General features: G+C 43.4%; 1 protein-coding gene across 2 annotated transcripts in view; it reads left to right on the top strand.

Annotated features, from left to right (window-relative positions):
* The window catches only part of PSKH1 (protein serine kinase H1), a 61,053-nt gene that overhangs the window by 3,153 nt on the left and 33,345 nt on the right, over positions 1 to 24,555 (top strand). For both annotated transcript variants that reach the window (XM_075577100.1, XM_075577101.1), the window contains exon 2: positions 3,868 to 4,878. In XM_075577100.1, the coding sequence (XP_075433215.1) occupies positions 3,955 to 4,878 (924 nt within the window). In that variant the 5' untranslated portion in view covers positions 3,868 to 3,954. The remainder of the gene's footprint in view (positions 1 to 3,867; positions 4,879 to 24,555) is intronic.

The raw sequence follows: 24,555 nt of genomic DNA, 5'->3' as shown, positions 1-24,555 counted from the left end.
ATTCCGTCTGAACAATATGCTCCCGAACAGGATATACTGTAATGTGGATTATCTTGTTCAGGGATAATCTTGAATTAATGAATTGTGGTAAATAGGATTTGATTATACACCAGTAGGTTCTCTCTGGATACCTATTTTCCCTAATACCCGTGGCTCATATCTCACCACAAGTGTTTTTAGATTTCACTTTGTAAATATTTAGCACACTGCTTATTGATTAATAATAAAATGTTATTGTTTTTGATACATTTGAGGATTTTTGACCACTCTCTTTGTGTACCAAATTATATCACTCTGCCCATGTGATTTTTTTTTTTTTTTTTTAATTTTTTTTTTTGAGTAATCAATTTGCTGATTTAACTATACCTACTCTTGGTCTAATTAAGTGGAATGCAAACATTGGGGATACTTGGCTTCTGGTTTTCTTTAACCGGAATTTGTTGGTTGAAGTATAGTGATACAGTTTGTATTTACAAAATATTTCTAAAACAATATGTACGTCCCCAAATCAGACCATTATCAGTCCTAATGCGTTGGTTCATAATCGTGCTGTAAATAAAACCAGCGTATTGTTTTACTATTTCTGAGTCCTGTGGCCTGAGATTAGTAACTTCTCATGGTAACAACATTTTCACTGAGAAAATGTGCCATTTAGTATTGGGGTTGGCATTGGGAAGAGAATGGGACACTAACCCTTGCCAATTGCATGTAGGGCGGAATTCTCCGATTCAATTGCACTTGTGTGCGGCTATGTACAGTACCAACCTTATTTTTTCTCACTGTGCACCTGAAGTGTTGGTTAAATACCATGGCGCACAGGAATGGAATGCACTTGGCGCATGTATGTATTGTTTTCATAGTATGACTACACATTAATAATATTTACCAACACTTATTACACACAAAATATACCACTCTGTTATTTTAATTTGTATCAATCAGGTATTGAGCATGCCGCAACAAGTCAATTTATTTCAAACAATGAGTTGTACATTATTATGAAATGTTTGTACTACTTTTTGTCACAAATCTGGAAGCACAATACACATTCAGATGTTATCTTAGTACATAAGCCCATATGTGCAGTGTGCTAGAACAAGACAATTCTCAGGAATGTAAAATATTGTGGGAGGTAGCAGTTAAAATCTGAGTGTTATTTTTCCACGTATAACTCGCATTCAAACCCGCTAATATACATTTTGTTTCAAGGAATCCCTTCTAGCTGATTAAACGTGCTGACAGAAATATAATATAGAGAAATGTAACAGTTTAACACCTATTAACGTTGCCATTATAGTGTCCTTCCTTCATTTTAACTACATTAATAAAAATTAAATATGAATTAATATTGTTCAGGTATGTTCAGTATGGATATACATTATTTTAGTCATCCATTATATACCATATTAGTTCACACAAACATCACTTTAATCACTAAAAAGCATAATATAGTTTGATGTGTTTCAGACATTTATATGATCTCGTGTGTGGTGTAACTTTTTGTAATGAAAATGTTAATAAAAGATAGGCGTGTGGGGTAACCTTGCCCGACCACTGTGATAGTAAATGAAGGAGGGCGCATCCTAGGATGGGTGGAACATAAGGACATTAGCCTGTGCTGGCACAGGAGTAGACAAAAATCCCTGTATATGCATACACCTCACAAAGGATATGATTCAGATATCAAAAGTAGACTTTATTAATAACAGGGTTAAAATAAAGAGACAATTCTAGACCAACAGCTATTATCTCATAAAATCGCCCTAGTGCGCGGACAGTATACAGTACAGTTGCAAAGTGCGGGGATTGGTTTCAGGCCAGGAGAATCCTGCTTGTGCTTCAACACAGCATAGACAAACAAAAGTCTTCAAAGTGAAGGGCTCCTATATAACAATACTGTCACAGTGAAGAAATGCTGTACAATAGCCCGACACCGAAGTTAAATATAAATAGAATAGCCAACACTGCCTTTTAAGTTAAACGTATCTCTGTGTAATATGCCTCTTTCCAGGGTTCGTGGCCAGTATTGAGTCCTTAGTGGACTATAAGTAGGCCTTTTTCTTTAGTGAATACAGAAAAGAGGTGGGGGGAGGTATATCTATGATAGTTTATCAAAAGGTACAAATCTCTCTCCAAGTGTCTAGATTCGTCAGCCCACTGCTCTATTTGGATACAAATTCAATCCTATAGTTAGTAGTGTTAAGAGTGCTCGGGTGTCAGAGAGGGGGAGATATCTGGCAACAGGTCTAGAATGAATGGCCAGATTAGCTCTGTGGGCCACGAGGAATCTGATTGGTAGTCATTGAAATGTGCGTTGGGTGATAGCGTGAAGCGTGACGTCACACGACGAGGCAGGGAGAATCGGCTCCGGTCGGGGAAGGCGGTATATAGTTTACATATCCTAGCACGCACTACTACCTTGGCTGTTATATTCAGCTGTTCCACTAAATTCCCACTATGAGTCTCCGCACCAAATTAGTAACGCAGAACTAATCTGACCATTCACTCATCTGTAGCCAGATATCTCCCCCTCGCTAGACCCCAGCACTCTTAACGCTACTAACTATAGGATTATATTTGTATTCAAATAGAGCAGAGGGGTAATGAGTCTGGACACTTGGAGAGAGATTTATACCTTTTAAAATAATATCATAGATATATACCCCCCACCTATTTTCTGGATCCGGATAGCGATATGTAAAATGGCGATAAGGTGCCACTAAAAATGTAACGCACTTCTGTCGATCTACCCCACAGGGCTTTATTCTATAGCGTGTGATAGCGCTGATTGAGTTCAGTTAAGCGCATGCAGTGGTGCACGAACTAGAAATAGCACTTTATAGAATAAGGCACATAGTTCTGAAATATCTCTGGGTTTTACCATAAGTCTCATGGTAGGGGAGAAGGTTACTATCATTAACTGCAAATAGTTAGGGCTGGCAACTCCCCTAGCAAGGAGAAGACCGTTTTAAAAAGCATATTGAACGGGTCCCATTGTTTTTTTGCTGTGACCTTTAATAGGATTTGCCTTATTTCACATGCAGTCTCTAGTGCTTGCAGTAAACATAATGTATTTTTTTCATGTATGGCAGCTTTGCCTGTACAGTATATGCTGTACATATAGGTAATACGTCAAATGAATCCCTTTATTAGAAGGCAGGGATGGGCGAACTTTGAAGCACATGAGCAATTTGCAGGTGACATTAGTCATGTGATCTTTGTTTTTGTACAAATGTTTGCCAAATGAAAATTCGATGAAAATGGCAAACTTTGACATTTTTGTCAGATTTGCAACGGAAATTGTGAATTTATTTGAAAAGCAGAATAGTGAAAATGTGTCTAAATTCTAATTTGGCTGCAATTCATGCAAAATATTTCACAAACTGAAAAGGGCAAAGTTAGCACTAGAAGAGATTTAACATCTGAATTATTTAGTACCTTTGTAATAGGATAATAAAGTGAAATAAAGCTTTCCATCATATAGTCCTGCTACAAAAGCTTGGGCCTTAAATGATCCATTCCACTGAATCTGTCATGTTTTGAAATGTGGTAGTCTCTGCAAATGGCCACAAAAGCCACATAACTATCAACATTGCCAGTGAATGGTAATGGAACCCCTACATTCATCCAGTATGACACGATCCTCTGCATATTTGCTCACTAATCTGAACATGGCAATATGTTGTACTGTTACCACAAGGCTACAAAGATTACCTATTGCTCTTGTATTGATAACTATGTATATTGTTGTCCAGTGCAACTTAAAAAGTGGTGTTCTCTTAATTTGACGATATATTTTCAGTAGGAACGAGGCCAATTATTTATCTTTCTCTCTCTCCCCCCCCCCCCCCCCCATTTGTTTCCAAGATCCGATAGCAGAAGCTGGTACCGAGCCTTCTGTTGATGGAGTTGTGCGGACATGATGTCCACATGGGAGACTAAGTTCTTTCCGTGATGGGCTGTGGGACAAGTAAAGTGCTTCCGGAGCCTCCAAAGAACATCCAGCTGGACTTGGTCAAAAAGGTGGAACCTTACCTGGGCTCAAAAACCGACCAGTACAAGCACTTCATTACAGACCATGGCTTGAAAGCAGGATCCCCATCTCCTCCATACCCAAGTGGATACCCGCATTGCCATACAGAAACTGCAGACCCTCGGAGACACAAAGTAGCCAAGTACAGGGCTAAGTTTGATCAGCGGGTGACTGCAAAGTATGACATCAAGGCTCTTATTGGGCGAGGAAGTTTTAGCCGGGTTGTACGAGTGGAACACAAGGCCTCCAAGCAACCATATGCTATTAAAATGATTGAGACCAAGTATAGAGAGGGGAGGGAAGTGTGTGAATCGGAGCTTAGTGTACTGAGGCGAGTTCGTCACACCCACATCATCCAACTCATTGAAGTATTTGAGACACAGGAGAGGGTTTATATGGTGATGGAACTAGCAACAGGTGGAGAACTTTTTGACCGCATAATCGCTAAGGGTTCTTTCACTGAGAGAGATGCCACCCGTGTTTTGCAGATGGTTCTGGAGGGGGTGAAGTACTTGCATACTCTGGGCATCACTCACAGAGACCTAAAACCTGAAAATCTGCTGTATTATCACCCAGGGACAGACTCCAAAATTATGATCACTGATTTCGGGCTTGCGAGTGCGCGAAAGAAAGGGGGTGACTGCTTAATGAAAACCACCTGCGGGACACCAGAGTACATTGCACCAGAAATCCTGGTGAGGAAGCCCTATACAAACTCTGTGGACATGTGGGCGCTAGGTGTGATATCTTACATACTTCTGAGTGGGACTATGCCCTTTGAGGATGATAACAGGACCAGACTGTACCGGCAAATTTTAAAGGGGAAATACAGCTACTCTGGAGAGGTAAGTTATTGTTGGGTGTGTTTTCACTTTTATATGCCAGATAGAACTGAATCTTTGTCTTTTAAGCTGTATTCTGTGAGGCTACTTCCCAGTGCTGGAGAAAAGATACACAATTTAAATGAATGGGGCTAACATCTTCTATCGCATGGGGAAGTGGCTTAATGTTTTGAACAAGAACCTGTGCTTTAAATCTCAGGTTAAAAACACTACTTGACTATACTGTAGTATTATTGTATGGTGAAAAATGGAGTCCTAAGATAACAGACACTGTTATCAACTGGGGCAGCAAAAATTATGCATTTACCATATTCCACTTACATTAAAGGTACAGCACCACTCAGGACCCAAGGGGACTAAGGCTAGTACAGCTCAACCCCCTTATAACGCTGTGCTTGGGGTCTGAAGAATCACATTGCGTTATAAGCGGATCGCGTTAGAAATAATGTACAATTGTATGCATTGTGCAATAAAGTATTTAAGACACCAATAATCGTGTTGTAAAGTATTCATAAATACGAAAATTGGGAGCCACGCTTGGATCGTGTTATAAGCGGGTTCGCGTTGTAACGGATCACGTTATAACAGGGTTGAGCTGTAATATGTATAATGGGTTATTGATTAACAAAACATTATTTTGGAAACCTCTTCCTTGGATTTATTTGCAAAATTAGCAACCTGAATTTAGGGTGGCTTGAATTACTGCCCTTAATCTGCCTCATCTCTACCTTTTTCTGTATCCTTTAATCTGATTTATTCTCTCTTTGGGTAGAGCAAACAAGACCAATTGTCATCTTCTCCTTTTCCATCTGTAAATAAACATAAGAAAGGCATCAGTCACCAATATTCAACCCATTAAACAAATCACTGCAGAGAAGAAGCTATATTTGACTGGTCTTTCTTCCCATAAGAGGAGCCTCACACCCAGATCCTTCAAACAGAGACACTGGCGAATGCACTAAACATGTCATCCCATTCACGTGTCAAAATACCCATTGAAATGTTCGACTACTCTGCAATTCGTGGAGCAGTTGAACCTCGTATTATTTAACACATTGGTACAATTAAATAGCTGCCCCGTGTTGCTAATTTGTTCTGAGCATCCTGTTTTGACCGCCTACCATTCTACAACATTGTAAAGGCTGTCTGCCTTGTTTCCGGCCAGGAGGGAGACGTGGTGTCACTGCCTGTGTGTGTGTTTTCTGTGACTCCCTGCCCTCTCTGACTGTCACTTTCTCCTCGGACAGTCTCTCTCTCCTTTGTTGTTCTGTGACCATGTCCTGTTGTAAGGGTGCATGCATCAGCAACTGAGCACAGTGGTAAGGGGTGCCCTGAGCAGAGAAGTTGAAAACCACTGTACTATAGAGTAGCTGTAAGCACACTAGATTGCAAAAACATAGCTTACTTCCACTGGTCAATTATGAACTTCACAAGGACCCTCTGTCTTTATGATGATCATGCTAAATGTTCTCCTATTTAGGACTCACATCAATACTACCCCTTAGGAATGGAACAGTTAAACCAGAGCCTGGAGACAGAATGTCCATGGCACTCTTGTGCTGCAGACTTCTAAACACTGTGTTAAGTCTCATGTTGCACATTTAAGCTCATTAACATGGCAAAACCAACTCCGGACAAACCTATACCTACATCAAGTATATATTGTGTGCCAATCTGCGGGATATGAAATTCCCATCAATTTGTTTAAACTGCAGGACCGCACTAAGACCATGATGGTCTGCAACATCACTGGGTTTTTTTTGCTTTGGAGCATGTAAATTAATTTAATAAAGCCTTTCTTTTTCTTCTGGAATCCGCAGCTTCTGTATGTATGTACTGTATAAGCACTGATCAGACACATCAGAGATTTGATAAGTAACATGTTTTGTACACTGCAAATAGCTGATGTATTCCAGATTTAAAATTCTACTCCTGGTGCCTGTGCTGTGAGCAGTGACCTGTCGATCACCACTGCAACCAGCAACAGCGCTCGCAGTGACATCAAAGCTGAATCTGGCATGCTGGGACCGGCAGTGGTGGGGATTGACAGGTCAAGTCACCACCGCAATGCTTGGTGAGAAGAGCGGGGGGGGGGGGGGCCCATCCGAGAGCAAGAGACTTTGGCCGCACGAGGGCTTGGAGTGGATCTAGTTAGAGCCCTCCTGTACTCTGCTAGCCCCTGTTCTCAATGCACACTATGGTAGGGGGAAGGAGGTGTCACTCTGTATATTGCTCTGTGTGTGTCTGTTACACACTGACACACACAGGGCCGCCAACAGGAGGGGAGCAGGGGAGCCAGAACGCCCCCCCCCCCTCAAAAACATTTACCAACTGTGGGCTCCTAAGTATTGTATATTTCCTCTTTCTTATAAGAGCACAAACCCTTCATTTGCATTTTTTATTTTAGTATTATCTCTTGCATATGATGCTTGACTGCTTTACTGTTTTTTTACCAGTGGGAGACAGAAATCTTGGAGAATTGCTTGTAAACCAATTAGCATTATTCATATTTATAACCTATACCCCAGAAAAATGGGTGGAGACAATAATACGATGACATCAAGATACAGTAGGCAAGGAGACCACTGCTCCATTGAGCTTACAATCTAAAACCCTGTGGGGCCTATAATTTTTTTTCAGCCATTGGCTGTCATAGCATCAATGTCCTTCTTTTTATTTATTTTTTATCTTCTCAAAAGTGCCATTTGTGGTGTTGAATATTTTCTAAAGTGTTAGAAAAGTTGAGGCAGAGCACAGCTCAAAGGAGACAGGATCCTGATCAGTACAACAATCTCTTTTTATTCTTCCATGGATAAAAAGGAGGCACAGAAACACCTACGTGTTTCGTACCACGTGGGTAAGGTAATCGCTCTCCTAAATACTCTCTAGTGATCCGGGTATCCCGCGCTATCACGTCAGAGGACGTATGTATGTCAAGCCCATGGCGCGGAGTAGCCGACCGCGAGATTGTCATGGAAACCCCAGGTACATAACTAACACACGCATATATTTAAGGCAGTGACTGAACATTAATCTTATTTACATAGTTACATAGTAGATGAGGTTGAAAAAAGACATACGTCCATCAAGTTCAACCTATGCTAAATTTAGATAACAGATACTTTTATCCTTTATATATACTTACTTATTGATCCAGAGGAAGAAAACAAATAAACTGATGAATCAGACTGCTCACCTATGTAAAGGGTCCTAAAAAGGCAGGTGCAAAGGGTAAGAGTTAACAAAACAAAAAACCCAAAGAGATAGGGTCATAAAGCACCCCTAGATTATGCTCTCATTGCCTTGTAAGTAAGAGATGGCTAAAATTAGCCTCTGGCTTAATTAACTGCTAGATAGGTACATAGCAATCAGAGGTGATGGGTTAAAATCAAAAATAATAAAGTTTTATTACATCATAATAATAGTACACTCAAATATTTAAAATCGTAATATAGAATCCTCGTAGTGGAGTCCAAAGATCCCTACGTAAGTATGTATAGTATTGTTGTTCCTTAATAGGTATAGGGTCCTTTAAAGCTGCAGACATGCACAGGATACTAGCACCATGAGAAAGACCTGTATAGTAGCAACAACAAAAATCACTCTATTAGCGCTGTTGTAATCAAACGTATGGTGGTGAATAGTTAATGCCAGGGATAGCATGAATGAAGGGGTTAAATACATAAGCATCATACATTCACAGCTCTGTGTAACATAATTGCAACACAAAGTGAGTAGGTTAATCAAATTAAGGCAGGAGTGAGCAAACTTTTTAGGCCGAGCCCCCCTTTTAATCCATGAAATTTCTCGGCCCCCCCCCTGTCTGATCAAAATCACATAAAAAAAAAAACCTTTATTAAACGGTATACAATGTAAATACAAATATGTCTAAGGCCGCGCGTATAGTGCCCGAGACGGCGACGTTAGCAAAAGTTGTATTTCGCTTCGCGGCGGCGGTGCGGGCGACCTGGCCATTGATTGGTTCAGGGGCTGTCACATGAGGCGACAGCCCCTGAAAAATCAAATATTGCCGGCTTCAAAAAATCGCATCGCCACGTCACGCTTACTATAAGCACACGCGGCAGCGACAATGCATTTTTCGGATGACGTCGCGTCGCCGGCACTATAAGCGCAGCTTAAATACTTACATACTTCAACAGCTCGCTCTTGCAAAATTAGACTGCGTCTACGCTGCCGCTGAGAGCGGTGACATCACCAAATCTCCAAGCATGAGCACAGGGTGTCCTGCATAATTTTGCAAGCACGAGTGGGGAAGTGTTTACACTTTTTTTACCTTAATTCTGTACATTCATAGTATGAGTGATAAAGTGGCAGCCTACCCTTTCACTTGCAGAGGATCGCAGCGAAGCAGGTTGCCAGCGGAGGAGAGCAGCAACACAGCGTTATTGTAGGGCAGACACCGGAGGGAGGGGCGTTTGACATCACAGGGCTCGCGCGTGCTCCTCCCCCGTACCTCCGAATTATGTGACCTCCACCTGCACTATTCTGTTCGGCCGCGCGCGCACATCTTTTTCGCCTGCGCAGCCATTTTTTGCCGCACGCGCCCCGTCTAAATAATCTTGTGCCTTGGGGGGGAGAAAGGGGAGCGGGGGGGGGAGAAAGGGGAGCGGGGGGGGGGAGAAAGGGGAGCGGGGGGGGGAGAAAGGGGAGCGGGGGGGGGAGAAAGGGGAGCGGGGGGGGGAGAAAGGGGAGCGGGGGGGGGGAGAAAGGGGAGCGGGGGGGGGGAGAAAGGGGAGCGGGGGGGGGGAGAAAGGGGAGCGGGGGGGGGAGAAAGGGGAGCGGGGGGGGAAGAAAGGGGAGCGGGGGGGGGGGAGAAAGGGGAGCGGGGGGGGAGAAAGGGGAGCGGGCGGGGGGGGGAAAGGGGAGTGGGGGGTGGGGAAAGGGGAGTGGGGGGGGGGTGGAGAGCAGTGGGCATATGTATTGTCATAATTTATGTATGGGCATTTCCCCCCCCCTCCTCCGTGCGTCCGTCCCCCTGCTGGTTCGGCTGGTGGCCCCCCCCCCCGTTCCCCGTGACTCCCCCCCCCGTTCCCCGTGACTCCCCCCCCCGTTCCCCGTGACTCCCCCCCCACCCGTTCCCTGTGACTCCCCCCCCACCCGTTCCCTGTGACTCCCCCCCCACCCGTTCCCTGTGACTCCCCCCCCACCCGTTCCCTGTGACTCGCGCTCCCCCCCCGGCGCCCGCTTGGTCCCCCGATGTGCCGTCCTGCTGAGTGAGGCGTGCAGGCGGCTGCAGGAAGCGCCCTGTGTGGGCCTAAGACTCGCGCTACCCCCCCCCCCCCCGGCGCCCGCTCGATGTGGCGTCTGGCTGAGCGGCGGTAGGAAGCGCCCTGTGTGTGTGGGCCTGAGGCTGAGGCGGGACGCGCAGTGGGCCTGAGGCTGAGGCGGCATGCGCTGTGGGCCTGAGGCTGAGGCGGGACGCGCAGTGGGCCTGAGGCTGAGGCTGAGGCGGGACGCACAGTGACTTACCTGAGCGGGTGGTAGCGCCGGGGAGGTAAGGGAGCGGCTGGGGTAGGAGGGCCGCGCTTCCCGTCTGGAGCCAGTGCAGGACGGCGCACGTGAGGGGGGAGAGAGGGGGGCGGACAGAGGGTGTGTGTGTGTGTGTGTGTATAGAGCTGCTGTGTTGTGTGTGTGTGTGTGTGTGTGTGTGTGTGTGTGTGTGTATAGAGCTGCTGTGTTGTGTGTGTGTGTGTGTGTGTGTATAGAGCTGCTGTGTTGTTTGTGTGTGTGTGTGTGTATAGAGCTGCTGTGTTGTGTGTGTGTGTGTGTGTGTGTGTGTGTATAGAGCTGCTGTGTTGTGTGTGTGTGTGTGTGTGTGTGTGTGTATAGAGCTGCTGTGTTGTGTGTGTGTGTGTGTGTGTGTGTATAGAGCTGCTGTGTTTGTGTGTGTGTGTATAGAGCTGCTGTGTTTGTGTGTGTGTGTATAGAGCTGCTGTGTTGTGTGTGTGTGTGTGTGTATAGAGCTGCTGTGTTGTGTGTGTGTGTGTGTGTATAGAGCTGCTGTGTTGTGTGTGTGTGTGTGTGTGTGTGTGTGTGGGCCGTCACTCCGCCTCAGGCCAATGAGAGGTGTGCGGGGGCGGGCGACCCAAGGGACCAATGAGATTTCCCCTAGGGACACCGGACATCCAGGCAGGCAAACATACAGTGCTTTCACTAATATAGTATAAGATATATATATATATATATATATATATATATATATATATATATATATATATATATATATATATATATATATATACACATATACATATACATACACACACACACATACACACATATACATACATACATACATACATACACACACACACAAACATATATACACACACACACACAAACATATATATATACACACACACACACACACACATATACATACATACATACATACACACACACACACATATATACACACACACACATATATATACACACACACACACACATACACACACACACACACACACACACACACACTACCTGGGGGAGGGAGTAACTAAACCTGCTCCGGTCCCCCCATGTGCTGCAGAAAACGGGCGGGTAACAGACAGGAGGAGGGGGGCTTGTCTGTGTGCAGGGAAGGCCCCGCAGCAAGGCCCCGCCCCCTCTGCAGGCAGACACAGCATAGAAGCAGCAGCAGCAGCAGCAGCAGTCTCTGCACGGAGCTTCTGGCCCCGCCCCCTCTGACACAGACAGCAGGGAAGCAGCCAGTGCACGGAGCTTCTGGCCGCCGTGCCCAGCTCTGCCCGCCCCCAGGTTTCCCCGCACTCAGCCCGCGCCCCCCCAAGGGGGCGCGCCCCCCAGTTTGAGCACCGCTGAATTAAGGTGCTCTAAACCCTGATACAAAAGTATCCACTCTAAATGCTATATTGTCTCCCTGATGTCTCAACTGAACTGGAACGCTCAGATGTGTATGGCAGTGAATAAAGCTATCAGTATAGCCTGCTATATTAGCACAGTCATTGTTTAACTGCTACCACCAAGATCTCCAGTCATGATTACATTCCAGACCGCAAATAACTAGGACACACAACCGTTTAGATAGACAAAGACATAACTATTCAGGACATAGATATCATGCCCATTATGCCCATATACAAGCCGTGTTTCGTGTGAGTCGTGTAGTAGCAGTCTGCGGCTCCCTCCGTGACGTCACAGAAGCGACGTCCTACTTCACCAACACATGTTTCGCGTGTATGACACGCTTCATCAGGGGGAGGAGAGCTGTGAATGTATGATGCTTATGTATTTAACCCCTTCATTTATGCTATCCCTGGCATTAACTATTCACCACCATACGTTTGATTACAACAGCGCTAATAGTGATTTTTGTTGTTGCTACTATACAGGTCTTTTTCATGGTGTTGGTATCCTGTGCATGTCTGCAGCTTTAAAGGACCCTATACCTATTAAGGAACAACAATACTATACATACTTACATAGGGTTCTTTGGATTCCACTACGAGGATTCTAGATTACGATTTTAAATATTTGAGTGTACTATTATTATGATGTATTAAAACTTTATTATTTTTGGTTTTAGCCCATCACCTCTGATTGCTATAAACCTATCTAGCAGTTAATTAAGCCAGAGGCTAATTTTAGCCATCTCGTACTTACTAGGCAATGAGTGCATAATCTAGGGGTGCCTTATGACCCTATCTCTTTGGGTTTTTTGTTTTGTTGATCCAGAGGAAGGCAAACAAAAAAACCCAGAGTCATATCATCCAATGATATCTCATAAGGGGAAAAATAAATTCCTTCCTGACTCCAAGAATTAGCAATCGGATTAATCCCTGGATCAACATCCTTCCCATGTATACTTATTTGGTACAGTATATCCCTGTATACCTTTCCCATCTAAAAAGATGTCCAACCTTTTTTTTGAACAAATCTATTGTATCTGCCATCACAGTCTCCATGGATAATGAATTCCACATTTTTTTTGGTATAGCAAGCAACATTACTCCACCATATGAAGTACTAAGTATAAATATAAAAATATGAATGACACAAGACATTAAAAAAAAACACATGATATTAATTGGTAAATCAATATTGCTCTCAACCATTAAAACTTATTTCATTAATGAGAAAAGTATGTATGTATGTATGTATGTATGCCCTATTTATCTCCACATATGTACTGTAGGTAAAGTCATTGTCATTGAGAAAATATATGAAATGTGCACAAAGAATATAATATATACATGTAGCCCCCTTTCCCCGGTGTCAGGGTGACTGTGTGCTGCTAATACCTGCGCGGCAAACAGGAGGCCAGATCCTCCGCCACTGGGAGCCTGGGGTATGTGTAATGAATATACTAACAGGGCCTCCACCTAGGAAGTATCCTCACACAGTGGGAAAGCCCCTCCCAAGTCAATACAGCCAGCAATTGCACAAGGGTATATGTAACAGTATTTACTGAACAGTAACTTATACCAGGAACAATGCAACATAGCATATAACAATACAGTATATAGATATACCAACCCGTGGAATATCCCCCCACAGTACTTGGGTTCAGGGGCTCCAGTGTCCCAGTGTCCAGTCCACAATAGCCAATCCCACCCCAAGTGTGTGACAGCGCTGCCCATGTGAATTGTTGGTGCACTTGTAGATATACCTGCCCGGGCGCTCCAGCCACTAACAAACAACCGATCCGTCTGTCCACGAAGAACCGCCTCCACCTGGACTGGTATCCGGTTGGATGGTCCCACCTTAGGATAGTCTCTGGGTTGATGGCCTTCGGAACATATGTGCTGACTAACACTAATTTGCTAAGGGGAGCGTCCCTGTCTAAGGGGGGCTTCCCTACAGCACACAAGCTATTCGTGATGGGGTCTAGCTGGGACCTAAGGGGATGTTCTGTCCGTGTCCAGCGGAGCACTTCTCCCTGGACCTTACCTATCCCCTTGCTGTCCTGCTTCCGCCTGACTAACTGCCCTGTCAGCGCGAGCTCCCTCGCACCAAACTGCCTCTCTCCCCTCACCACAAATGCAGCAGCCCTATTGGCTTTACTGGACCACCTGACCGATACAGAGGCTCATGGGACATGTAGTCCCTGCTGGTAGCATTCTCCGATTGGCTGCCGTTCGCGAGAATACACTGAGCATGCGCGGTCTTCTTTAATGGCCACCGCACTGGGGAACCTATCTGCGCATGCGCAACCCATCTGCGCCTGCGCACGCAAGGTGAACATGGCGGCTCCCTGCACACGGGAGCCGACGTGGAACTCTGGCAACCCAGTCGCCACTGCCTCAACCTCCCTGCAGCTCCTTTATATATATATATATATATATATATATATATATATATATATATATATATATATATATATATATATATATATATATATATATATATATATATATATATATATATATATATAAATCAATCTCTACAAAAACTCGAATCTTCTCTACAGGGAGCATATTTTGATAGCATATACATGGAACAGAAATAATATCCACAGTTGTCCCAAATGACAACTACAACCAATAAGTTCATTTAGGTAAGTAGTCTAGATACCCTCTCGCTCCCAATTAAGTAAATGGGTATCAGTTTTACACTCTCTTGGTGTCCTTTTGTAGGTAGATATTTCTAATTAAACAAGTTTCTGATTCAACAAACTTAATTTCAGAAAAGTACCGGGATTCCAGTGAATATTGAGGCCCATTGGAGACCGGGTTTTTTAAATAAAAATCCAATACGCTTCTCTACGGTCTAGGAGATTAAGTCTATCTCCTCCTCCCCTTTTTGACTGTAACCTTTTCAATCGCCAAAAAGGAGATGTTTTTGAAATCACCCATTCTGCATCTTGTAAAGTGCCTAGATAAATGGTGCTGCATATCCCCATTTTTAATAAGTCTAAGGTGCTCCATTATGTGTAATTTGAGGGCTCTGGTTGTTCTCCCCAGATAACGTTTGCCACATCTATACGACAACACATATATAACATTCAGTGTTGCAATTAATAAACATATTGACCTTAAACGTTTTCTTGGAAGAATGAGAATAAAAATGGGTGGTTGGCCTTATGTGGGGACAAATCTTGCAGCACCCACATCTAAAGGATCCTTTGGTTGAGAAAGTGGAGGATCTACTTGGAGACCAACACACAACTGGGGGAGATGTAGTTGGCAGTAGTTTTAGCTTTTCTAAACACATTTGGGACCCAAATGAACATATTTTCGTAAGTTTGAATCCATGCTTGTGACGGTGAAAGGGTCCCCAGGCCACCAATTAAAGCATTATGCCCAGCTGGGTGGCCCCTGAGTCATAAAAGGTGACACTGGAGTGTCAGTTCTGCAGTCCAGAGCTGGCTGCAGTCCTGATAATGTATAATACAGTGTGTGTGAAATGTGCCCCTGAGCTATATTGGGGAGTTGTGAGTGTCAGCTCTTCAACCCAATTGTGGTATATAACTGTTGTATAATAAAGATGTACAGGCATACCCCGCATTAACGTACGCAATGGGACCGGAGCATGTATGTAAAGTGAAAATGTACTTAAAGTGAAGCACTACCTTTTTCCCACTTATCAATGCATGTACTGTACTGCAATCGTCATATACGTGCATAACTGATGTGAATAACGCATTTGTAACAGTCTCTAGTCTCCCCGCTTGCGCACAGCTTCAGTACAGGTAGGGAGCCGGTATTGCTGTTTAGGACGTGCTGACAGGCGCATGCGCGAGCTGCCGTTTGCCTATTGGGCGATATGTCCTTACTCGCGAGTGTACTTAAAGTGAGTGTCCTTAAACCGGGGTATGCCTGTATGTGGTTTTACTGTTCCAGGAGTGCCAGCCAGCGGGGTTGTGCAGGGTGTGAGTTTCAGGGGTGACTTTACGGTTAAATGTTGTCTGGGTGTGTTTGGGTAGATGGGGGGCCACTGTTGTGGGTTACCCCGACACTTGTATTCGGAAATCCCCCAAGATTCCTGAGGACATGAGTAACACGGACCACTGGACAAAATCCTCCCTAAAACGCAGTTTGCAGCTCACCGCCAAATCCCCCTGCTTCAGCACAAACCAGGACAGTAAAACCGGGGAGGGAACTGAATTACATTAAAGGTTCTTGGAATATGCCCAAACTCCAGACCCCAGTGTGGGGTTCAGTATATCTCTCACCAGGGATAAGGTGAAGAGTAATAGGGGTTTTAAGTTAAAATGTAGAATGTCAGCTCTGCAAACCAGCAAGGGTGGTGATACTGCAAATGTATTAAAAATGCCTGTGTCTCTCCCCCCAGGGATAAGGGGGCGAGAGTAATTCTATGTATCAGCTGTATAAGTCACGTAACAGGGTTCGCCTGAGTCATAGTGGGCAAATGTATTATAAAAAATTGATGCATTAAAGCATCTGTTTTGACATTATAGACAGAAGGGGATTCTTCTTCATTCTGTCCAGAACAGGAGATGACATGTAGGGTGTGTAATACTGGGCTTTGAAATGCATGGCAGAATATCTCAGAAAGTAAGCATGCATAATTTAGACTTCTGAGCAGTCCTGCTGATTCGGTTCCCCTGTGTCTGGAAACCGCTCGCAGCTCAAGGGAATTAGCCAAGTGGAGTGTTAGGTGGGAGGGGGAGAGCTAAACAGATTTCCCTGACATATGTCCAGCTGTCAGGAGAAAGGGCAGACAAGGTGGCGCCAGGTGAGGGAGGTGTGGTCTGGTATGCTAAGCGGGGAAGGACCAGGTTTGCACATGCTCAGTGGCTATACTGTAGCCCTCCGCCAGGTTTTGTAGAGCCTGGCAAAACCTTGTTATAGGTGGAAGGTTTAGTTCCCACGCAGTGATTCGCTGCAGACTGAAAAGATAGGACATGTGAAAGTTTTAAAAGTTTGTGCAGCAGTCAGGGATCTGTTCCATCTAAGAATTCCAGCTTGTAAGAAGTTCCATCTGATTCATCTAAGCTACAGCAGGGGGGTAACAGAGACTGTTTCATTGTAACTAAATATTTGTATCCAGCTTCCAGTATTCGTAAGGACTAAGGATTTGCTAACTAATCCTGCATTGGGAAAACGAAAAGTTTACTTCTGGCGGAGATACAGGCGTTGCCACTAGCAGCACCCCTAGCCAAGGACTATTACACAGCTCTTTTTGCGCATCAACCCCACGTCTGGGAATTGATGGCTAGAGACTTGATTTCTGAGGATTTCGTTCTGTGGACATTTTATTTAGTTTTGCCCCATCCCAGTAAGTGTGTTATTTGTGTTAATTTTGTAATTCAAGCTGTGTGTTCTTTATGTGAATAAATACAATTTATTTTATTTCATGCTTTATTCAATCAAAGGACCCAGATGGTAAAGCGTTAATAAGCTTGGTCTACCGTGACAATGCGTAACAAGCCTCAATGCTTATATATTATCTATTTTAGGTGATTCCTGTCTCTGTTGTATTATGAAATAAAGAGGTACCCCTTTCCTTACCAGACCCCTTGGATTGTATCCTTGCTTCCTACTGCCATGATATTTACTTTTTATTTTATTTTCTCTGTCCGTCTCTGGTGATGAGGCGTCTGAGGACAGAAGATCTGTCCATGGACAAAAGATCATCAAAGACGGTCTGTAACTCTTCCTTCTCATAGCCTCTTTCCAAAAAACGTTCAGTCAGACTTTTGGATTAATGGAGGAAATTCTTAAGGGTGAAACAATTCCTCCTCAATCTCATAAATTTTAATCGCGAAGAAAGAGCAGCCATCAAGTTTTTACCTGTGTATGTGCAAGTCCCGACCTCCAAAATCCCCACCCCTGTGTATGTGCAGGTCCCCACCTCCCCACCCCGGTGTATATGCCGGTCCGCCCAGTCCAAGTCTTCTCTGTGTCTATGCTGGCCCATCTGAAATATAAAAAGCAATAGAAAATGGTCTAGTATGGAAAAGCTACAAGGAAGAAGAGGGGATTACAAGAACTGCACTCATAATGCCATTTTTTAATTAAAATTCATAGAAAATTCATTATAGCGGGATAATAGAGCACAAGCATACATAATTTAATTTAAGGTGTTATTAACTAAAAATACCACTTATGAGCATAGCGGTCTGTGAGTAGGGTTACTGGCTCTGCACTTCTTTAATCCAGGTAGTGCTGAGAAAGCTGTTTACTGTGGCAGGTTAAAATGGATAAGGCCCCGGACATAGTAAGTGTGCGTGCGCGACAGAGAGTGTGACGTCATGCATGCTTAGCTCTCCTGCGATTGTTGGCCTGTAGTGTAGGAGACGGAGTGCACGATGGGGGGGGCGTGTTGGGGGGTGTGGCGGTGAGGTCATGTGAGCGGTTCGCCCTCATTGGCTGAACCACGCACGTGACCGTCCGTTGCGCCCAAAAAAAATATCACATTTATTTGTCCAAGTTTCTGCAGCGTCTTCTCCTACGTGCGCACACACTATGGCCGTGAGCATTGACTGTAGCTATTTTGTATTGAACACGAGCGATGTTGCTCACGCCATCTTCCCTACTATGGCCGCAGCCTTAGAAGCAAAAAGTTACACCGTGCTCATTTGCATGTCATTACCCAGAATCCCTGGCTGCAGTGAAAACATTGTATGCTGAGAGATAATGTGGAAGGCAGGTCTGTGGAACTGCCCGAGACATGAATGTGCTCACAAGTGTTATCCTTATTTGCTGTACACTGTATGGTGGGAAGGTACTCTCCGTAAATTAATTAATTAATACTTAATCACTCTCAATCTCTACAAGATAATCAATATTCAGGTTGATCTTGCAAAATGGCATTGTGCATAAAGTGCTGTAAATAGCTGTGTACAAATACATGTATAATCCCCCACACACCATGTCCATCAAAACTGTGCGCATCCTATCCCCAGCCCAGAGGATTATTTAGACGTCCTCTCTCAATGTCCATAAACATGTATAGTACTGTCTAATGTTAGAACTTAAAAAACCTCAGGCAACAAGGGGAAACATCCCAATCCACACTGTCAGGGGACATAAACACTCGGCCAAAATCAGCAAGCATAGTTCCCAATACAACCGTAGGCCTCTACTTTCACTGCTGGACACACAGCCACGCCCAATGCGCGTTTCATTAGATATTGCTACTCCGGAGGCCGACAGCCAATGCTGCTACTGTAGGTGTATATACGCAGGGTGTCCCGGGGACACGGATGTACAGCATTAGTTCCATAGATGTCAAAAAGAATACAATACAGTTAGGGATGAAGTTGAGCACCCCTGTTCTACATTACCGCTAGTAATAGCAATGGTGCTTCTTTTTTCAAGTCCGGGCGCAGTACCCAAATAAACGCAGAAGTGCAGGCTTACAATTTCAGCCGTATTTAACAGTACACAATCATTTGCAGGTCTGTGGGTATCTTCGTAAATGTGGGTATCTGGGTGTGTCGGTGCGTTTAAACAGCAGTTCCCTGCCCCCCCCCCCCCCCTCTTTTTATTCATTTATACATGTATAGGAAGCATGACTTCTCCGAAGCGAAACCATATTCTTTCAACTCCGGGGCCACCCTTGTTCCCGGAGAAGGTGCCGCCGGTACGTCATGGAGGTTTAAATCCCCTGTGTCATGCAGGCCAGTAGCCTCGTGGCTTCCTTTTGGCCTATTGACATGGGAGATTTAAAGTTCCCTTTTCCCCCCCCCCCTCTGGAGGAGATGATACCGGCGACACTTTCCCCGGTAAGTATATCAGGAACGCGAGGGGTTCCAGCAGCACAAATAACATCGTTTAGCTGCATAGACCCCTCCTATCTATACACACAGAAAAGCGGGGTGGACCTCCAAAAAATTGGGGTAACTATAGTGTGTGTGTGTGTGTGTGTGTGTGTGTGTGTGTGTGTGTGTGTGTGTGTATTTGGCAGCGAAGGAGCATCGGGTTGTGGTAGTGGTGGTCTGTTGCTAAATGGCAGAGAGCAACATTGAAAAACTGTGCTTTCAAAATACTAGCCCCGTCTGACTCGCATAAATGTTGCTGTCTTTAAAGCAGAGGTGGGCAACCTATTTTTCAATGTGCTCACAGGTGTGGCGAATGAGAAGTGAAAATCGCCACACCATGTAAAAATTGAGAAATTAGGTTGCTCAATTGAACATTTTTTTTAATTATTATTATAACTTGTAGTTTTTATTGGTTTTCAAAACACAGTAAAGATGCATCAAACATCCATTGTTAAAAAGAAAAAATGTGCACAAGCGCTAAAGACTAAAACACCAGTGTGACAATTGCAAAATATATATATATAAAGGCTGCCTAGTAATACTGTCAGTACTGACAGAGAAAGTGAAAGTGAAAACAAAGAAAAACCTGGCGCCAAAAGTTCATTGGATAATCCTGTACTCCTCAGGGGATCAGCATACTTGCTTGACAGGCCATATAGGGGAAAAAACACAAACAGACACAGATCATAGTGCAACACTGTAGGGTTAAAACAGGTCTACACTAATACACACACTGCACATATAACATAGAGACTCCTAGTGACTATAAAAACTTTTTATTAAATAAAAAGAACTATGCCATAAAATGGTTTGGACAAATGAGAACACCGCTGGTCATCCAGATATGAAAAATCAGAGCCCTACTTACAAGCAGCAAGGCAAATACAGGCAATGCAACAAAGAGTCTTCCGGCTGCTGCTGATGTCTTTGCAGAGATGTGATTCCTGCTGCACCGTGACTCTCGTGCTGACTCTCCCTCCAGGGGTTAACAGGAACAGTGGCAGTGTTGGAGGCCTGCTTGTGGGGCTCACAGCTCTCCTCCACGTGAGGCTGCTCTCCTCACTTCCTCCTCCGGTTACACAGGCTGTCTCAGCGTGCCTGCACGCGAGTGTGCACGTGCCCTTAAAGGGACAGTACAAGCGTCCTGTATGCCAAGAACTAACGGCTGCAATGGGGCTCAAATGTGACCAAGTGTCCCAAAAAGTCCAATACCAAGCTCAAAGTGACTGTGTCACCTGCCCTACGCGTTTCGTGGATGTTACTCCACTTCCTCAGGGGCTACAAAGACTGACACTGAATGACATGTACATATACACTAACCAATTAAAAATTAATTGCCCAATTAGGCTGTATAGCCTGCATGTCATTAATATCAAATCACTACGTCTCTAACAACATAATACACATACAATACATTAAACAACATTAAAAACATTCAGATATCAACTGATAACCATATATCCCAAAATTGAGGCCAGATGTAATATCATAATAGGCATTGATATATACCAAAATGCCAAATTGTGGCCAAAGGATAAACAAACCTGCTTAAGCCACTTAGTATGCTACTGCTGGTACAGAGTCAAATGGATAAGGTGTCATCCATTAAGTAATGGTTGCATTTAACTAATGTTTGTTTGAGCCATTTCATCTACCTAAAAAGGAGCCCAATTCAAAATCAATATTGAGCCCATATGGGGATAGAGTCTTAAGTTCATAGATCCAAAAGGCCTCCCTCCTATTGATGTGTTGAATGTTATTACCACCTCTGCAATTAGGCGTACACAATTCAATAGGTTGACAGATAAGGCCCTTTGGATTTTTGCCATGATGTACCAAAAAGTGGTGGGACACACTGTGTGATGTTAAACCCTTTTTGATGTTGTAGATATGTTCATATATACGTCTTTGAAACGTACGACCAGTGCGACCCACATATTGCAGGTCACAAGGACACTGCAACATATAAATGACAAACTCTGACTTACATGAAATATGTGACATGATTTTGTAGTTTTTGGCGGTGACATTAGATTTGAATTCTGTGCTACAACAGCTGTACTTACAGGCTATACATTTACTACATGGTTTAAACCCATTTTTAACCTGATTGATGTTCATTTTTATTTCACCTTGGTTTAAAGGGTAACTAGGTGCCAGTTTGTTCCTAAAGTTACCAGCTTTCTTAAAAACAATAGATGGCTGTGGTGTTAGTATCTGTGACAAAGCTGCATCCTGTAACAATATAGGCCAATGTTTGGCAAAAATATTCCTTATTTTGGGGGCCATAGCATTATATTGTGTTATAAAGGAAATATTATTTTTCCCTTGGCTGTCCCCTTTGTCCTTATATTCCAGGAGTTTGTTCCTGTCCATATCTTGAACTAAAGAGATAGTATTCTCTAGTTCGTCTAAGGGATAGTTCCGATCTAGAAACTTATTTTTGAGTTCACCCGCCTGCTCTACAAAAGATTCCAACCTGGAGCAGTTGCGCCTAAGTCGGATGAATTGTTTTTTCGGAATATTCCTAATCCATTGCGGATTGTGATGGCTGTTGGCCATAACATAATTGTTGGCCTGTACAGGCTTAAAAAATGTTTGTGTATGAATGTGGTCATCAACAATACTAATATTTAAATCCAAAAAGTTAATGGTGGTTTTATCATATTGGCATATTAGTTTCAAATTTCTGTTATTGTCATTAAGGTACAAAATGAATTGATCTAATAAATCCAGTTCCCCATCCCAAATAAAAATAACGTCATCTATATAGCGCCGCCATAGCACGAAGCTTGCACCAAATGGGCAGTTGTTCCAAATGGCCTCCTTCTCCCATTGCCCCATAAAAAGGTTTGCATAACTTGGGGCAAACCTCGTGCCCATGGCGGTACCACATATCTGCAAATAATACTGTAAAATATAACAAAAATAATTGTGTGTTAATATAAATCTAATCCCATCCATCAAGAAGGCCTTAAGGGCAGAGGATAAGGTGTTGTCTTCCTCGAACTCCCTTCGGATGGCCTCACATCCCTGTTGATGGTCTATTATTGTATACAGGGATGTGACATCACCTGTTACCCATACATAACTAGACCTCCAATCAATCTCACGCAAGATTTGCAAGACTTGTGTAGTGTCCTTCAAATGTGAATCTAACTTCGCTACTAGTGGCTGTGAATAATAATCTATAAATTGAGATAAATTGGACGTGAGTGATTGTATTCCTGAAATAATAGGACGACCGGGGGGGGGGGTGTAAGATCTTTATGAATCTTAGGGATAAAGTAAAATAGAGGTATACGTGGGTGCAAATTATTCAAAAAGTCAAACTCATCCTGCGTGATAGCTTGATTGGCAAGTCCCGTATCTAAAAGGGTAACTAATTCAGAGTGATAGATGTCCGTTGGGTCACTAGCAAGGGGGAGGTAAGTAGTAGTGTCACCAAGAAGTCTTCTTGATTCTTGGACATAATAATTACTGTCCATCACTACTACTCCCCCACCCTTGTCGGCTGGTTTGATAACAATCAAATCGTTACTGGCCAGTGACTTTACAGCCAGTTTTTCCTCTTGATTGAGGTTGTCGTGTTTGATTTTAAAGGTACGACTTGATTGTTCCAGATCTCTAGAAACCATCTCTACGAAGGTGTTCACAAAGTGGCCTTGGACAAATTTGGGATTAAAAGTGGACTGTTTTTTAAATGGAGTAGATTTATATACATTACTCACTCCTACAGATTCAATCTGGTTACTGATGGCATCTTTGGCGAAATACTTTTTTAAGGCCAACTTTCTGGCAAACTTCTGCACATCAATAAACAGATTGAAGCTGTTGAGCCCACATACAGGGGCGAATGTAAGGCCCTTACCCAAGACTCTTTTTTCCATATTGTTTAGGGAATATTTGCTAATGTTAAATATATTTTGATACATTTCTCTGCTGTCAGATTTTACGTTGCATCTCTTATTCCTACCTCCTCTTCTCCCCCTGAATCGTTTTTTCTTTTCTTGTGGATGTTCACATGAAGCATTGAATCTAAAGGAGGTTTTAAAACTTTTGTGATTTTCACCTCTGGAAATATATGATCCCTCTCCTTCCTCCACTCTAAAAAAGAGAAGGCTGGTTTGTTACTCTGGGAGGGGAGAGGTTGATATATACTTCCTTCTGCCTCTACTTCAATCTCATCTGTAGAGAGAACCTCAAACTGATTGTGGGTGGGGATAGGTTCCAACTGTGGTGTTATATCAGTGTTCTTCTTGATGGTATGGTTGGGTTTGCTTTGCAGAATGAACTGCTGTGTGTTATGAATGGGTAATGGGGAATTTGATATGGGAAGACTGGAGACTGTGGCATGAATACTAGGGCTGTTAACTGGAGCCTTTATATGATTTGACTCCTTTTTTTTGGTATAATTGTTATTGGAACGATAGTTTTTCTTAAAAGGTTTTCCCTTCGGATCTTTAATATCCTGTTTCCAATTTCTATAACACCCTGTGTCATAATCCACCTTGTCACGTAAAAATTTGGTCTGTTTATTACTTACTAACTCTAGTTCCATTTTGTCAAGTCTTTTTTTGACTACTGGTTCCAGAGCCAGTAATTCATTATTGTCCTTAAATTGTTCCAATTTGACTTGAAGAGCAATAATTTGCTCATCCAATTCTGAAAGGGACTTCTTACGTTGTTGTACCAACAATTGCATTAATTTAAATGAGCATTCATCTAGGGCTTTATTCCAATCCCTCATGAATACTTAATTTTTAGAGTCTGTGGTAGGAGGCTTGAATATCCTTAGGCCACGTGGTATGCGGTTAAATTCACCGTATTTACTAAGTGCTATGACTTCCCATAGTTTTTTTGTTTCTAAGGTAAGCAGTCTTTCCAACTCATTAATGAGTGGATGAAAGTCTGCTGAAGGAGATTCCAGTACAGGAATTCCATCTTGGTTGCTGAAAATTTGGTCTATA

The sequence above is a fragment of the Ascaphus truei genome, chromosome 19 (assembly GCF_040206685.1).
Source record: "Ascaphus truei isolate aAscTru1 chromosome 19, aAscTru1.hap1, whole genome shotgun sequence".
NCBI classification, from domain to species: domain Eukaryota; kingdom Metazoa; phylum Chordata; class Amphibia; order Anura; family Ascaphidae; genus Ascaphus; species Ascaphus truei.
Note: the sequence above shows the minus strand (reverse complement) of the source record. Positions and strands in the feature narration are given on the sequence as shown.